Here is an 18,579-nt window from a genome sequence, read left to right as displayed (position 1 = left end):
TCATATAACTGCACTGCATTCCTGCAGCCTTGCATGTACAGCTTAAATAAAGCACAGGTTCATTTAATTTTCAGTGAGACAGTATGACCTGCAGTTAAGGTTCTCAAATATAAATGATGCTACAACTTGATGTATCATTTATGAACTCATTATGGTTGTAATTCAAACACTTAAATGTGTTGGCCATGTTTTTGCACTCCTTATCTAACTTCAGATATTTGATGTGATAACCAACTGTCCTTTTCACGTACATATCGGTAAGAAAGCTAATCTCCATCCCATCCAGTATGTCACCCTAAGTAACCTAATAATGGGGTATATTTTGGAATGCAGGACTCTGCCAAACATGCACCTGACAACAAGCTTTAGAGGGAATTCTTATAAGCTCAGGTAAGATTCGACACGAATCATTCAGTAACCATTGACATCTACAGCACTAAAAGTTTAAATACAAATAAGTGAGTGCATGATAGAGATATTCCTAGAATATGCAAAAGTAAGACTGAGTTCCTGATAATAACCAGTGTATTATGGGTTCAGGAAATGGATTTTAGGGAATACAATATGAAAGGGAAGCTCAGGATGTTCTTTGAACATTAAGACTTTCTTGAGCAAATAACTAAATGATCTTATGTTTGTTGAGCTATCATATTTTTTTAGTACAAACTAAGATGGACCTTCATACAGCAAGAAATCTGAACAAAGCAACAGAGAATGAGGAGACAAAGGTCCAAGAATTGGGACAATTTTTAAATATTGCTCTTGCAAACTTAGAATATCAGGCGTTGCATTAGCATGGATTTTCTGAAGGATATGAAGTCTGAAATTTAGATGTTTGCCATTATTTTCTGACTTCCTTTCTCAATGATTTGCCATTGAGTTTCCAGGAAACCACAATTTTGTGAAAAACAGACCAAAAATATGAGGCAAAAATTTAGACATTCTGCAAAAATCTGGACAGTCAAGAGGTATGCTTGAGTGCTTTTTAGTGTCTGTATGTTTTCAAGTGGCTTATTTGTGTAACCTTTCGCTTGTAGTAAACTAGGATAAAGTGAGTAATGGCAACAGAATAAATGGATTAGTTCATCCCCAAAAACACACTACTGTTTATTTCTATCACTTTTTTAAGTGCCTGCACCTCTTTATTTTCTACACCAGATGCTCTGACAAAATTGTTTTACCATTTTAACTTGTGATCATTTCTGTGGTTATACAAATGCTGGACCATGTTTTTGCAAAATTCTTACTGATGAACCTTGTTATAAAAGTTTTGTAGTGAAAGTCAAAGCATGGTGCCTTGCTATTAAAGGATATGTTTTACTCATTTTGTTAGGTAATACAAGTGTGTCTTGCATTGTATGTGAATAAGCATCTCAGACTATCCTTTAACTGCATGTCAACAAAACTGAACTAAAAATTGCTGCTTCTGTTGATGATGATGATGATGATGGTGAGGGAAATGGTGATGATCTGTGCAGAGGTACAAAAAAATCAGTCATGGAAAAGGCAACAGTAAGGCAGTCAAAGAGAAAGACAGGATGAGGGAGTAAGTGAGTTCAAGCACCCTAATCAGACTTTGCACTAAAGCCTGACTCTCTTCCAATTCTTAGATCTACGGAAGAATTTCGACCAGGAACCATTGGGAAGAGAAGTCCTTCTAGGTCAAGAGGTTATACTTCAGTGTCACCCCCCAGAGGGAATGCCACCTGCAGAGGTAAATCTGTTACTTTACACATTCCATACCTGCAGTGCACTAACTATTGTTAACCTTTGCAGTGAATAACTCACAAAAATGTTACTTCATTAACATTTGTTTTAATTGCATTTCTTTTTATTTATTGAAGGGTCCCATATACATACTTTTATAAGTTCATAGGTTCATAGGTTGGTACTAGGCTATCAGCCCTAGGGCCTATACAAGCCTAGCCATAACAATTCCCTGGCTATTTCTTCCCACACTATTTACTTCCCTGGACCCCTGTCTAGCAGGGCGACTGACGTGATCCCCGGGGTTAATATTAATACTAACTTCTACATCAATGCAACCTTAATAATCCTTTTTGTAAGATTCTGTAGTGACTTTTATATCAGTGGCTAACGTGACATATTTGTCATGCCTCTCTGTGCTATCCTGCTAGTAACAGACATGGAGAAGACCAAGGCACTTTACTTCAGACAAGTACTTTATGAAGCCTGATCCCTGCTACTTTGTATGCTGGACTTGTCTCCCTCTGTTACTGCCCGATGATGACATTTCATATCAGCATGCAATATTTGCAGCCTGATATGAATAGCAACCTTTAGCATCCAATCCTCAATAGCTCAGTGCCAGGATGGTTTGCTTTGTCACTGTTGTGAAATAATATGCTATATAGCTGTTCAGACTGCCAATGTGACCACACTCAGACATTTTATTTTTAAATGTTATTGTAACAAATGCAGTGTACTTTATTGCAGCTCTCTTAATGTCAGGCACAGTATTGGAATGTATTATTTAGCTAAAACCTTAATTTTTCTAAAAATCTGTGTCCCAACTGTCACATTTTCTTTAATGTCATACTCGGTCCATCTTCTGCTATGGCAGACACTTTCTTTAAGTTTTAGTATATTCGTTCATCAGTTATCCTGTGTGATGGGGCTCACAACGTTCTGCTAAGGTCTCTTCATTTGCATAACTTGACTCAGGAGTTCACATGCAAAATAAGTGATAGTATCAGCAGGATAAAATGCAGATTTCACTTGCTTTATCTTCCACTTTCCTCTCTTCCTACTTTTTCTGAAATATATGAGATGAAATCAGGAGACTTTGATACATCCATGAAAATACCTCCTGCCAGGAGGTGTTTATTTAGTCCCTGCTATGGGCATCTAGACAGCAAGGCTTCAGCAAGTATTAATGTTCACTACCTGTGGTGAAAAAAAGAGAGCATATTCCCTGATGCTCTATCTTCCTCTCATCTCTATCACTGAGTCACTAACCTGGTTGTGTTTATGTATTGCTCTCATAGGCTAACCACAGTTTATATATGCTTGCAAATAGCCAAACAGTGCTTCCCCAAATGTAAAAGGTCCAGGTAAATGACTCCTTGCTAATCTGAACATCCTCATGCTGCAGTGCATATAAGGAAAGGTCAGCTGCTTTAACGTCACTGTATATGTAAGGCTTGACCACTGACTGTTAATAAATTTACCAGCTTGCATAATAACCCCTGTATTACTTGATGGCTTAGTTACTGTCAATCTGACTGTATACACAAAGGCAAGTGTTAGTGGTACCTTCTTATTCAATAGATTAGTCATTAATGGAGTCTCTTGTGGTCCCGTGCTGTGTCTGATTCTATTTGGATTCTGGTCATAAGTTGAGTGTCCAAGGTTTTTGGATGAACAACTTTGTGGCAGATGGCAAATGAGATGTTATTACAGAATCTACCACAGACTCTTATATTTTCAAATTAATCCTAGATAGAATTAGCATATTCTTTTGTTATTAAGTCATTGCACTTAAGGCCAGATAGAGTTAGCACCTTGTATTGCTAAGTCATTAAGCTTAATGCAAAAAAAATGCATTGTAATCACATTTAGGAAACAAGGAAGTTAATGTTTTTCATTGATTACCACACTCACTTAAGTCCAGTACAGTTGTTAGACTTTTAGGCAGTTTCATACAGTTAGAAAATCTATTTTTCATTGCCAGTTAATTATCAAGGGTAGGTCCTCACGATCCAACATAGGCCTCATCTCCCTAAATTTCTTCCTTGTTAGACTGATTATTGAATGTGATGATTCATCTGGTGTGTACCTTTTCAAACACCTATTACAGTTTGTAAATACCCTATTTTCTAACCAAGACACTGAAGGGGTTTTGTTCCATAGCTATCTAGACAGATTAAAAAGTTTTCATTGTTTTCTCAGTCATACACTCGTCAATGTGGAAATGCCAGGCTTGCCTTTTAAACTATGAAAAAAACTTGGTTTACTACATCTTCTCACTTCAGAATTACTGATAATGATAGGAGCACACATTATAACCTCTGATCTTCCATCAGAAATGGGAATTTTTGGAGGGATAGATTCATTTTCACCTAGTACTAACATACAAACCTATGAAGCTATGAAAACAAAAGCAGCATTAGTGGTAGATTTCACAGAGACAGTAACTGTGTACAAGTTGGAGGAATATCCATAACATACCACTGGACTCTATGACAATGTACTCAGAGGGATTCCCTCATTTTATTGCTAGCTCCTAAGTAGAGAAGACTTGTCAACTGTAACACTTCAGTTAAAAGAAAGAGTACTGTGTTTGAACTAAGGATGGTAACCCATTCTGCAGTAAGGAAAAAGATGCTAAGTTTAGCTCTGAGGTATGCCAAAAGTGGCAGGTTAAGAAAAAAAATTAAAATGAATGGTATAGCTGTTTATTTCAGAAGATTTGCATTTACAGACTGGACATCAGTCAGTGTTTGCACATATGGACTTGACCCATTAAGTGGCTGAGTAACTTGAATCACCAGGTGCAGACAGGTGGTGCAAGGGAGTTCAAAGGTGATGATGGCACAAGGGAGTTCAAAGGTGATGAACCCCTCATGAATGAGCTGTTTTATTTAAATGAAGCTGTGCACTTGTAGTGCTCTTAAAGTGTAATTTTAATTTTATTTTAGAACTCAGCCAGTGATAGAGTTCCAGCTTGTCAGTGTCTAGGTACAGAGGGCTTAAAATTGTGGGAATCACCCCAGCCCCATTAACACCATATTTACTTGATAGCTGCATGTGGAAGTCTAAAATGCACAGTGGGTTATCAGGGCCAGAATTGTAGTAAATGTACAAACATCAATGGCCTTACTTTGCAGATTTCCTAGTTATGGTAACAATGCAGTACTAATGATCTGTACACTGGCATTGCAGTCCCGTACTCTTGTTTAATCTGCTTCCATATGTACATACTGAAATCCTTACTGCTTTCCCAGGAAACTGGCCCCTTAATGTCTTCTTTTAAATCCAAATGTGAGTAATCTTTCTACTTTTGACTGTTAATCTCGTATGCTGTCTTAAATTTTCCATGTTAAGTTTCATCTGTGAATGTTGTCTAAAATCTTATCAAAAATGGGTCTCTGGGAAGCCCAACCAGCGACACAGCTACTCGTGTTCTGTATACTTTATCTAGATCTCCCTCCAAGTTTTCCACTCTTAATACCCATCATTTGTAATGTTCGGTATAATCTACAAAAACTCAGTTACAAAAAATAATCATATTTCCATACAACTAATAATAAACACATTAGGGGACATACTAAGTAGTTAAACATAGTATATACTTATAACAGAAAAATCCATAGTAAAAATTTTCAAGAAGTTGTTTTTAGAAGAGATGAACTTAACTATCATATTGGGATGTAACAGCAGTTATGTAGAATTTACAAAAGACAGATAACATAAGCTACAAAGGAGAACAGGGTTAGGATTCAATCACACTTAAGAATGGCAGGAAACTTCAGTTCAGCGTAGAAAAACACTAGAATGCAGAGATTATGTGCTACATGTTAATGGCCTAATTAAGGTGTTACCTTTGGTTATCCCAGTAAAATGTATCATGTGACCTCTGTGTTCTACTGTTTTCAATCAGTGGAGCAAAAAAAAACACGCTTCCTATTTTTATCTTGTTCACCAGTGGCAAATATTTTATTTTGTTTTATTTCTTTCAAAAGAATTTCTATGGTTTTACGTATAAAATCTCTAGCTTCTTACCTCTGACTTGTAGTGAGTGACCTTATCCAAGATTAAGGCACCCTTCCATCATCCTTCCTAATATATTTAAAAATAGTCCATCAGTGCAGGGGTGGAATATCTTCCTAGGGCACTAGTAGAACGGGTTTGGGTTGAAGCTGGAGCTCCAGATAAGCAGCCAATGGGAAAGGAAAAGAAGCTGCTTTTCCCTGATGGCCTTCCTCGCGGTATAAATGATGATGCTCTGCACTCATGCGCTAACGCTCCCTGTTGAGAAAGGATAAACTGTATTTGCAGCTGCAAAAGTAAAAAAAAAAAAGTCCAGGTTAAAAAGCCTAAGCCAAGGTCACAGGTTGCATATGAGGCATAAAATATTTTAGACCCACAGTATGATTGAATAATTTTCCATCTCCTCATCGATTGCTTCAGCAGGGGAAATATGGGCTTTTTATTAGTATAGTACCTCGCAGGATGTGCAGTAGCAAGTTCTGCCTAAACCCCACCCACCGTCCAAAAATCAGTGACGTCTTAGTAAACTTAAGTAGTATTCATACCGAAGGCGGGCATGAATATTCATTGCCTATTCTTAGTTTACCCTTTTCATCACTGCAGTGTGATCTCAGAGTTGGTATATTTAATTTGCAGGGGATGTGGAAGATACAGGGGGGCTTACCCCTCCTGCAAAAACAAAGGAAAAAAACAAATTCTTGCAGTTATACTGCTGTTTCTTTAGCATTCGTTACTCGAACACGCCATTGTTTATTCATAGCCAAGTCTCCAGTAGCAAATATCAAGTTTCATTATAAGAATTAATTAATAAATTTAAAAAGGATACATCAATTCCATTTACTGTATGCATGATCAACAGTCAACCAACCAACGGACCAAAAAGCCTCTTAATTACCTGGTTTTCGAAGAGAACTGCTCCAATAATCATAAAAATTACCAATACTGCAGCAATGAATTGTCAAAATCTTCTAATATAATTAGTGTGATAAAACCACAAAAACACATTCAGATTAAGCGCTTTCATTTGAAAAACTAGACATCTTCAGAACCATGAATGATTAATACTATACAGAAAGCTTAAATCATGAATAAATGTGACATACCCACTGACGTAATCAATCATAAAGCACATGATTAAGCAAATGTTTAGAGATCAGGGCCCCCCCCCCCCATATTTATTAGAAACTGTCAGCCAGGAGGTCAGGGCTGAAAGGTATGGTAGGTTTGCGCCGATCATCAAACAAGGTTTGAACAAGGCTGTCAAGAATGAAAGTGATAGAATGTTTACTACATTAAACAACATGGTGCTGCACTACACTGTAGATGTTAAGGGAATAAAGGAGATTATACAAAAAAAATTGGTTATTACTGCAGTGTGGCAGTAATATTCAACATGTATTTTCCCTGCCCCATATGTTTACGTACAAGAACAAGCCAAATATGAAGTTTTTTATTGGAAAAAACAAAAGAAAACATTAGTGCTGTATCTGTTATGAGGAAGTGCGGTCATTACCTGCAATGTTCATATATAAATGTGGATAAGAAAGGTGATATATTGGGCAAATTGTCTGTCGTGAATGGTAATCATATTTTTAACTGTTGCTTGCAGAGAGTGGTGTATTTAGCCACTTGTTCTAACTGACCCGCACTTTATGTGGGAAATACCAAAAACACTCTTAATAAACACATTAAACAACATTTATACAATATGCAGCATAAGGATAGTAAGAGTGCTTTCCATGGGTTGTAATAATTTTAGCAGATTTTTTTTTTAGTTTTAGAACAAATTAAGGTGATTCCGTTCAACTGTGATTAGGAAAATAGGTTGTTGTATAGAGAAATGTACTGGAAATTTAGATTAGAGATGGAGAATCCTCCTGCGCTCAATGAAACAATATCTATTGCCAGTGAACTGAAGAAGCGAGCTTTTGAAGTCATCTTGCAGGCTTATTCAATTATTTATTTGTGATATTTCTGCTTTATTAATGTCATTTAATATAATTCATTTTAACATTGTATGTTTTACAAATGCATTGACCAGTGCCTGCAGCTTTAAGTTTTTAGTAGGGTATGGATGTACGGTGTGCTTTATGATTGGTTACTTCAGTGGGTGTGTCACATTCATTCATGATTTAATCTTTGTGTATAGTATTATTCACTCATGGTTCTGAAGATGTCCAGTTTCTCAGATGAAAGCTCTTAACCCAAATGCATTTTTGTGGTTTTATCATGCTAATTTGTATTAAAAGATTTTGACACGTCTAAGGGATTTACTGCTCCAGTATTGGTTGTTTTTGTGATTGTGATGATCAACAGTCAATACATGCATGATGTCACACTTAAATCTGCATGGCGGTCAATCATGCATGTTTTTCATATCACTACACATCCCTTTCACCTGTCAATCACTAAGTCTCCACCCACATCTATGCAGAGCAGCCTGCATGGTACTACACTAGTACAAAGCCAAGAAATAAATAGGTACATGTGTTTTTTTTTTTTGGGGGGTGGTGTATCCACAAGGAGATCTACTAAATGGTAAGCTAAACTAGAGCAATCCTGAGCACAAAAAAAAAACAAGTCAGTAATGTCAGCTGTTCTCTACCTATACCTTCTGTTAGTCAATGTAAAAGATGATTCAGACTTTTAACTTCTGTGGACTGACAAGTATCATATATTCTACAGCCATTATATCAGTTAAATATTCAACTGTTTCCAAAAATAAGTAGTACATATTGCCTGTAAAGAAATTGTATATTTGCATTGTAGGCTATGGAAGTTATACCTTAAAAGGAACATTTGTAGTACAAAACAGATACAGAACCAAGCTATGCAGAATGCAGAGAACATGCATCAGCTGAATAATGAGAACAGATTCTCCCCTTTGGGCTGCTTAATTTGTTAGACAGAAGCAGGGGAGACTTTCTGTTGATATTTAACATGCTAAGTGATGGCAAGTTAAAAGAGAAGTGCAGTTTAGAATGCACTAAAAGGAATTCAAACAATTGCTCATCTCAAAGGAGAATACCTCTAAAAGGTTTAATTATTTTGGCATTGAACTGTCATTATTATGAAATTACATGTTCGCAGACATTAACTGATAAAGGAAGGCTCATTCATACAGAGCTGCAAGCAGAATATATCTGACTATTTTTTCATTGAACGTGTGCAGGTAGTATGCCTTGGTTTCACTAAGTAAAGAAATTGCTTTGACATACAGAGATAATGAAATGCACTTTATAAATTATAATACTTGTTTAATTTATGATGTGTCTGTATGCCATAGGCGTGTACTGTCTGTGCCAATTATGCAAAATGCCTTATGTGTCATGTTAAAATGGAAAGGACAAATTCTGTGTTCTGAATGGCTGAGCGATAGCATGTGACCAAGCATTAATAACATGCACAATGAAATGAGCTGCTTCTCACTAGACAGGCAAACATTTCCCAATATATGTCTTACTCACTGATGAAATAACAAAGATACACACTGCACTGGCAGTGACATTGGCTGGACTGGTAGACCCTGTATCAGAGTGCTAGGCAGAAGGGAAATGTCTGAGCAGTTTAAGGAAGGGAGAGGGCGCACCACTATTGCAAGAGTGTCCTGTGGTAAACATCAGATGCTAGCTTTCTGAGGAAAATGAAAAGAGGTCACTCATCATCTGCAGCAAAATGGCAGGGATCTGTGTTCGGCCATGAAATGGGCTAACCATCGATTGGCTGAACATTGAACACTAAGCATTGAAAGTTCACTCACCAAACTTTCATTTCATAGACAGGGTAAGTAACTACTTGTCCAATTCTTCCCCATCTCACACACAGAAGTGTTTCAAACCCACCAAAGTGGGGGCTTCACACCCTACACCTCCTTTACTATACATACCAACTCCAAACCCACACTACACTGGAGAAAAGGGGTTTGAAATATTTTCATCTGTGAGATGTGGAAGTGTTAGACAAGTAGTTACTTATCAATGTTGATGAAATTAAAGTTCGCTGAGTGAGCTTCTGATGCTTATTGTTCGATGTGCAGCCATTCGGTAGTTAGCCCATTAGATGTGTGACAATAGACCCAAATGGCAGTCTACACAGTGCATACTGGATGTGCATGTTAAGACACTAACGTAGTCTTGCACACACTATTGTATGATGACCACGTCGCTCTCCCTGTTGTCCCCCACCTTGAATTCGGAATCAGACTACCTGTGAGGGTAATCAGCTGTAGACAAGGGAGTCAACAGAGAGTCAACAGAGACCCACTAAGCATGGGGTGGTGAATGAGGTGAACTAATGTGCTGAACAGATCTGGATAAAAAGAAGTTTGAATGGAATAGGCGGATTGCATACATGTACTTATTTATATATCTATATCTATATATATATATATATATATATATATATATATATATATATATATACAGAATCTCGAACTTCTAAAATCTCAAACTTCATATGGTCAAGACAATCGAGGTTTCAGAAGCTTGAAATTCTGAAACAAATCCAAAAAAAAACCCAACAAAAAAACAAAATGTTTCTGCAGGGGCGCAAGGCCCCCTGCACCCCCCACACCCCTGGTACTTAAATATACCAACTCTGAGATCGCACTACAGCTAGGAAAAGGGAAATCTCCCATTCCACGCTGTATGCAGATCTCTGTTCAGAATTCTGAAAACTCAATCATATGGTCGAGTTTGAGATTTCTGAAATTCGACATTCTGAAGGGAACCCATATATAGATAGATAGATGGATAGATGCAGATAGATAGATAGATAGATAGATAGATAGATAGATAGATAGATAGGTAGACAGATAGATAGATAACTAGATAGATATAGATAGATAGATAGATAGATAGATAGATAGATAGATAGATAGATAGATAGATAGATAGATATAGCAGTTTTCCACTAGTTTGGTGATGCAAGCTTTGGTTCCCTCAGCCTCCACTGCCTAACTGTGTAACTCTGACAAAGTTATTTAACCAGTTTCCCCTGCCAGGCTGAGAGTGAAAAAAGATCTATGAAGATCACTGCTCCACCATGGAAAATAGATAAATAGAGAAATAAAAATAGGCATATATATAACATTGAAATTTCATAACATTGAGACCATAGCATCGAAAATTCAAAACACTGAAAACCCAAAACATTGAAAACTCAGAACATTGAAAGTGTGCTTTATAACATTGAAAACTACATTGCAAAAGTAAATAAGATTCTCTCCACCTACAACAACAGCTAGCTAACAAACATACTTTCTACTATGTTTCTGCAGGGGGACAAGCCCCCTGTACCCCCAATGTGGGAGCTCTACCCCTCACACTTCCCGTAAATTAAATATATCAACTCCAAAATTGCACTACAGCGAAAAAAAGTTAATTTCCTAACCTCAGTGCATGTGATTGTGCTACAGTGAGGTTAGGCAATTAACTTTTCCACTGTAGGAGTTAAGCCACACTCTCTGCATTTGTCGAAGAAACAGCATTCAACAAAAAGAGGCACACTCAGGTATGTGAAGCAAGCACAATTAAGGTGCATGTTCCCAACAATATAAAACACAAAGACTTTTGAGTAAGCCCAGGTTCTGTGGTAGGGATGGAGTAGCCTATAAAATGAAGAATAAAGGATTCTGTTGTTTAAAGGTTCTGAAAGTCTTTGTATTTTGCACACACACACATCCATGCATGCACACACATATATATATATATATATATATATATATATATATATATATGTATATATATAGTTATTTATAAAATGTGTGAGCAAAATTGACTAGTTAGATTTGCTAGCTACATGTGCATCAAATGGTAGTGCAGGATGCCATCATATGTTGCATACAATGGTCATTTGAGGTGTTGTGCAGCCTTTTGGAGAACCAAACTGCATATATTTAGTCTTTTGCATGTTACTTTAAGCTGCCTACTGTCTTGGCATTCCACTATATTTTAAATTGTTGTTGTCAGTGTATATAGGATATGATATGATATGATAATTATGTTAGAATGGTCTGCAACATATTTATGTTTGATTTCCAAAACCTCAATTTATATCCTGCACAGATCGTAACAAGTTATTGAAACAGGTTAAAATTTAAGAGTAACATTTAAAACAGACAGTATTAGTCTTACAACTCTGGAGCTGACTACAGCTGTTACTCAAATGTCAAAGTTGTTTTTCAAGTGGGGGTGGTTCTAGTTTATGATATCAATTGGGTCAAGGGTCATTATTTATCAAAATCTCGATGGAGCAGAGTTAGTGTTTGTCTCATTTGCTGAGGAATTTCAGTTTACAGTCTTGGCAGAACACCCAAGGCACTTACTTAATAAAAATCATTTTGAAATAAAACAGTATAGCCTTGACGCTATTACTGCATACTGCTTCCAGCTGTTTTCTTCATTTGAGCTTTACTGAATAGATTTGCTACAGAATACACTGAACATGCTGAACAGTTTGGAATATATGTACTTAATGAACAATACTAAAATATAACAAACCAAATTGAAAATACTGAGCTGTACCTGAATTATGTTTGACCATAATCTGTAATTAAATTCAGCCGTAGGTAGTTGCTCTATGCACTATGCAATATTGCCCTTATAGACCGCTAAAATATGTGTTGCTGATAGTTGAATCTCTAGGATACTGGTTGTCATGCTCTGTCTGATATTTCAGGTGGAGTGGCTGAAGAATGAAGAGGAGATCAATCCAGCACAAGATCCGAATTTCTACATTACTCTTGACCACAACCTTATCATTAAGCAGGCACGTCTTGCAGACACAGGTAACTACACCTGTGTGGCAAAGAACATAGTTGCCCGACGTCGGAGCTCTTCTGCTGCTATCATTGTATATGGTAAGCCATCTAATATTATTCACAGCTGGATAGTGATTGTGCATATTAGTACACTTTTCTCTTACAGTAAATTGAAATATCTGTGCACTTAACTGATTAGCATTGAATGAAGTATATGATCTCCATATGGGAATTTAAAGTTTATATGTGGCAGAATGAGTGTGGAAAAAAATTGTTACTGGAAGAAACACCATGCATTTTTTGTTTTCCAGTAAATCACAGTTTAGGAATACGCATAATAAATGTGATTTTTTTCAGAGTATTTATTTAATTTAGTCATGAACATGGAATTAGACCACTGGGTTTTCAGCCCATTTCACATGCATATGCAAATCATGGTATCTCTGACAGTCAGAATGCAGAAACTCAGACTTTGCCATTTACACATTTGTGTTCTGCAGGCACTGTAGAAAAGACCACACCAGCTCTAAGCTGGAGAAAAGAAACTGACATTCATTTATGAATGTAAAATAAAGATACATGAGTATAGTTAGTTATTCTTCTGCAGACTTACAATGTTAACGCACCCTTAAAAGATATCTTCTTCTCGTTAATTTTCATTAATATTTGAATAAAATTAAATTTGGTTCTTGTTTTCTACTCTGATACATTATTATAGTATACAGAATGGCACAGCCACTAGTCACTTCATTGCTTTATACTTTAATTGGGTTTACTATCAAAAGGGCTATCGTACTTCATTCGAATTCTGTATGTCTGATCGCCCAATTCGACGTCCTGAAGCGATGAAAAAAAAATGTTGAAATAAACAGTGAATGCTAGTGTCCATTCGCTGTTTTGCATTTCGACATTTTGAATGTAGGTCACACTATAGTGGGGACTGGAAATTTTCCCTTTTCCTCACAGTAGTGTGATCTCGGAGTTTGTATATTTAAGTAGCAGGGTGTGTGTGTGTGGGGGGGGGGGCAGGATGGCTTGCCCGCCTGCAAAAGCATTTTGTTATTGTTAACCGGAAGTGTAGCATTTTCGGAAAAGTCGACATTTCTGAGATGTCAACTTTACTTAAATGCTGCATTCTACATTTATTTTGTTCGTTCTTGTGATTTCTGATATTCTGATTCAGAAATCTGAACACTCGCACAATGTCGGTGCAAGAATATGATAGTAAAACCTTTAATTGTATATAACCCCTTCTTTACTAATGCAGACAAATGTCACATTACTCATGCATGTTGTTTTAAAAAGTCTATGGCACTCCATCCCAACAGTATTGAAACGTTGTCTTTACTTGTCCTTCAGTATGGAGATGGGTATGTCAAACATCTACCTGCTAAACCCAGGTAAAGAGGGGCAAGTTCTGTGTACTCTGCTGCTTCCTCTCTAGCTCTTGCTGTAGTGACTAGTGATTGTCATATTAGACTTCATGTCATAATAACCCCTGTGACAAACCAGAACTATCAGCAAAGTTGTTCTCATAATTTTAAGAACACCTTGTATGAGAGTTAAGGAGCATGTAAGAGTTTAGTTAGGCCTTTTTTGAGGATTGCCTTCACTGTAAGAGATCATGGAAAAATACCCCATTCTAAATTACCAAAGTGTGCTCAGACCTACAGTGATATCACACTTCCAGTGTAATGGGTAATGCGTTATCAAACTGAGCCATTATGAGTGCATAATATGGCTTGCTGGGGCACTGGGGCATGCTTGTCCCTGATTGACCAAGGAACATAAAGTAATGGAATTATCTCAAAACTAACATTATTTAACTGTTGCTACTGTATCACATGACTGAGACTATGATAGAACAGAAGAAGTCAGAACTCAAGAAACTATGATTAATTAAACAGATCAAATAAAAGTGAAAAGAAGTTAGGAAAAGAAGAAGGAATTAAGATAATTTTCCATAAAAGAGAGGCATACGTTGGATGCTTAAAGAATAAGGTGTATGATACTTTTTTTTTTTCCTCAGAGAAATAAGGTCTGACTTTTAAAGGCCTTTGCACTGAATAATTAATGGGGTTTCTTTCTCTGGTATCCTGACTTTAGCTCACTACTTGCAACACCTATCTCCCACATTTATAGATACCTGTACTTCCTGCTGGTAGCGGTAGTGTTGCTTTTCACTGGGCAGCTATGTCTGTGAACTCCCAAGTTTGTTTCTGATGCTCTCACAGCATGAGCTTCTATACTAATTAAAATAGCGGCCACATATCAAAACAAACTCAATAAAATAAGTAGATAAATCTTGATCAAAAATACTTCCCCTAGAATTCAGAAAGGCTTACTGAGATATGAGACCCAGATATGGTAGCAACAGAGGATAAGCATGCTCTGCCAAGTTATTTTCTTTGCAAGGGGAAATATTGAAAGCCATCAAGCTGAAAGATGGCATTCATCTGTTCAACCCTAATGAATTGTCATGGCTTGCGCTGTGATTACATTTAAGTAAAACAGAGCCAAGGGTGTGTGGGTGTGTGGGTGTACTAGTGTGTACATGTATGGAAATGTGTGTGAATGTCTTTAGAGTCATGAATGCAGCTGCATGGATGTGAGTGTCTGCGTGCGTAAGTGTGTGTCTGTTCGTTTGTCCATCCAATTGCCCTGCAAAAGATGTATAGGGGAGCCATCTCTGCATATTTGTGTGTGTGTGTGTGTGTGTGTGTGTGTGCAAGAGTGTGTATCTGCATTTGTGTGTGTGCATGCACACGTGTCTGTGTATGCGTGTTGGAGTGGTCATGAGGCAGTTTTTTATGTGTTTCTCTGAGTGTGTAGGTGTATGAATGCAACTGCTTGGATATGTGTATCTGTGCGTGTGTTGGTGTCTGAATGCACATGTGTGTGTCTACATGTTGGGGGGTACTATGCTACTGCTTTGCATGGGATGGGTAAATAGAGTACCAGCACACACCATTTCATTCAGAGACATGCTAATTAGCTGCTAATGAGGTGTTTCTCTGTGTGGCTTTACCTTGTCTCTGAATCGAGGATTTTCTCATAGTAATAATTAACCAATATGCTTTAGTCAGTTAATGTGGGCAGAGAGAATATTACTAAATCCTGCCCATCATTAAAAAGTTTCTGCATTCAGTGCTTAAAAATCATGGGACATCTATAGCTTGTCTTATTGTACATCTGCCTTCTTCACAGAAATTCTGAATCAGTATTTGGGTAGAAGAATGAGGAACTCTGGGTCAACCTTTCTATTCACCTGGTTTTGAATGACACCAGTTACTCAGACTGGAAACTAATGGGTACAGCTCCCTCAAATCAAAAGAAGGGTAAAGTCATCTCCATATTGAAGTTGGAATGGGGTACAGTGCAATTTGACAAATTTTACTGCAGTATATCTTCAGTCCAGCATAAGTCCCAGACAGCACAGCGGTCATCTACTTTGCGACCCAATAAGTGGTTCGAAGCTCTGTATAAGATCAGCCACATAAACCTCTGCTCTAGCATTTTGGACCTTGTATCTGTTAACTGTTTGTCATGCCTGTACCAGATCTTGCCTACTCTTGTAGACCAAGCTCTGGCAATGCTGGCATTGCTTCCTGATTTTTTGGGTCAAGAGTATCTTGGAAATCTGTATAATAGATTCATCATGAGCTTTCATATAGTCTAATATAAATTTGACTGTGCTGATTCTGACCTAAAACAGCATTTTCAGGGATATTTCTTCCCTGGACAGCATGGCTGAGAATTTCCAGTAGTAAGGATGAGTAGAGGTGGATCATACAGGTTCCCTTACTGTGGACTGTGGTTCTTTAGGAGCAGGAATCCCAAGACCTTATGGAAGACTTGCAAAAGAGGAAACACATATTGCCATATTGAAAGGTGTCTAGGATGTCACCATATTCCCCCTCTTCTTCCAGGCCAGCTCATTTTCCAAAAAGAAGACCTGTCAGCTAATGAGATTGGTAGAGAATCACCAGGCCATTTTCACTTTCTCCCCAGCTCCACAAATGAAGGTTCACTGGAGTTTACCAGTACAATTGCTGCCATGGCAGTCCTGAATATCTCCCAGGTTTGTCTGTCAGAGGACAGTTCTCCAAGTTTGTGCACCCACACTCTTCACTGTCTATTTTTTCCTACCACAGGATAGTTCATAGGTTCATAGGTTCATAGGTTGGTACTAGGCTATCGGCACTAGGGCCTATATAAGTCTAGCCATAACAATTCCCTGGCTATTTCTTCCCACACTATTTACTTCCCTGGACCCCTGTCTAGCAGGGCAACTGACGTGATCCCCGGGGTGAATTTCCTTTCTCCCATCCAATCGTCAAGGTTCCTTTTGAAGACGGCCAAGGAGGCGCTCTGCTTGACATGTATTTGATTGATATGCAGGTAGTGATGTTTCACTGGATGTCAGCAGAGTTATCAGAACTTGCCAGAACGTCTGCTGGTATCATATAGCTTCTTTTAGGCAGTAGAGCACGGTTCTCTAACAAGTGTCAGAGTAAAGTTACCTTTCCTTCAGACTACCCCATCACATTCCCTAATGACAGATGCTTCACTGCTAAGCTGTAGAGCCTGCCTTCATGTCTGCCTTCTGCAGAGAAAATGGGGCACATAGGAAAGAAGGCTTCCCATACATTTACTCAAGGTGAGAGATGTAGGTTTCCCCAGTCCTCTCTTCAGTCTCAGGAAAAATGAGTAGAGACTAGAATCATTCTTGCAGTATTCACGTAGTCAGGCTGATGTGTGGTACATCGACAAAGAGGTCAGCATGCACTCGTACCCATGTTCATATCAGACAAGACTAGAACTGGTGCAGACTGAAGTATTTCTTCACAGCTGTTCAGATCCCTGGGAAAATTAATGTTTGTTTGGTTCCCTCATCTACAACTTCTCTCACCTCATGGAAGACCTCATGGAGACCTCTTTTATCAGGATCTTCCAGCAGTGGGAAATCCCAAATATTAATTTGTTTGCTACACTACAGAATGCATTCTACCCTCAGTTCTGCATTCTTCATTAGGAAATGACAGAATAGATGGTGGAAACATTCTTCATGAGACAAAGAAGATTCATATCCCCATTTCTACCTTTTCCTTTCCTGATTCCATCTGTGATAGTATCTTTCAGATAAGAAATATCAAACTTCATCATTTTCACGCATTAGTGATTGAGAAGGACATGGTTTCAAGCTCCCAGAGTATTGGTAATACAGAAACAGCTACCAATACAAGCTAGGGAAGTCCCAATTAAATAATGTGCCAAGCAGCTTCACCTCAAGACAAGTCTGCTTTAGATAACTTACTCCTTCCATCCCTTTCAGTGGAAGTTGCAAATGTTGCTGAAATCACCATATGGTCTTCTACATAACAAGGCTGTTGTACTAAGTGTATCAGGGTCTGAAAATGGAAAGAAAATATTTTTCACTGACTAATTTGATAGCATACCTCAACCATTATTTTCCTACCTCAAACACCAGTTTCTTGGGTCTTTACTGTAATGTCAAGATACATGTTCCTGTCATTTCAGAATATCCTGACTAGTACTGGATAGAACTGTGGCCTGTGGTACTAGCTTATTATGCAGTTTCCTAAGGGGAGGTACAACATTATACTGGTGTGGATAATGTTGTACCTGGCCTGTGGTACTAGCTTATTATACAGTTTCCTAAGGGGAGGTACAACATTATCCTGGTGTGGATAATGTTTTACCTGGCCTGTGGTACTAGCTTATTATACAGTTTCCTAAGGGGAGGTACAACATTATCCTGGTGTGGATAATGTACCTGGCCTGTGGTACTAGCTTATTATGCAGTTTCCTAAGAGGAGGTACAACATTATACTGGTGTGGATAATGTTGTACCTGGCCTGTGGTACTAGCTTATTATACAGTTTCCTAAGGGGAGGTGCAACATTATACTGGTGTGGATAATGTTGTACCTGGCCTGTGGTACTAGCTTATTATACAGTTTCCTAAGGGGAGGTACAACATTATCCTGGTGTGGATAGCCACTCTTCTTCATTACACACTAACTTCACAACTGGGTAGTCTTGACCATCCATATGCAAAACATT

At 37.9% G+C, this 18,579-nt stretch overlaps 1 protein-coding gene across 1 annotated transcript in view; it reads left to right on the top strand.

The window, feature by feature from the left end:
* The window catches only part of UNC5A (unc-5 netrin receptor A), a 1,914,539-nt gene that overhangs the window by 390,535 nt on the left and 1,505,425 nt on the right, over positions 1-18,579 (top strand). The window contains exons 3-4 of the mRNA XM_044069905.1: positions 1,611-1,714; positions 12,412-12,592. Coding sequence (XP_043925840.1) covers positions 1,611-1,714; positions 12,412-12,592 — 285 coding nt within the window. The remainder of the gene's footprint in view (positions 1-1,610; positions 1,715-12,411; positions 12,593-18,579) is intronic.

The sequence above is a fragment of the Protopterus annectens genome, chromosome 4.part0 (assembly GCF_019279795.1).
Source record: "Protopterus annectens isolate FY-2018-M chromosome 4.part0, PAN1.0, whole genome shotgun sequence".
Classification (NCBI taxonomy): domain Eukaryota; kingdom Metazoa; phylum Chordata; order Ceratodontiformes; family Protopteridae; genus Protopterus; species Protopterus annectens.
This window is presented reverse-complemented; position numbering and strand designations above follow the sequence as displayed.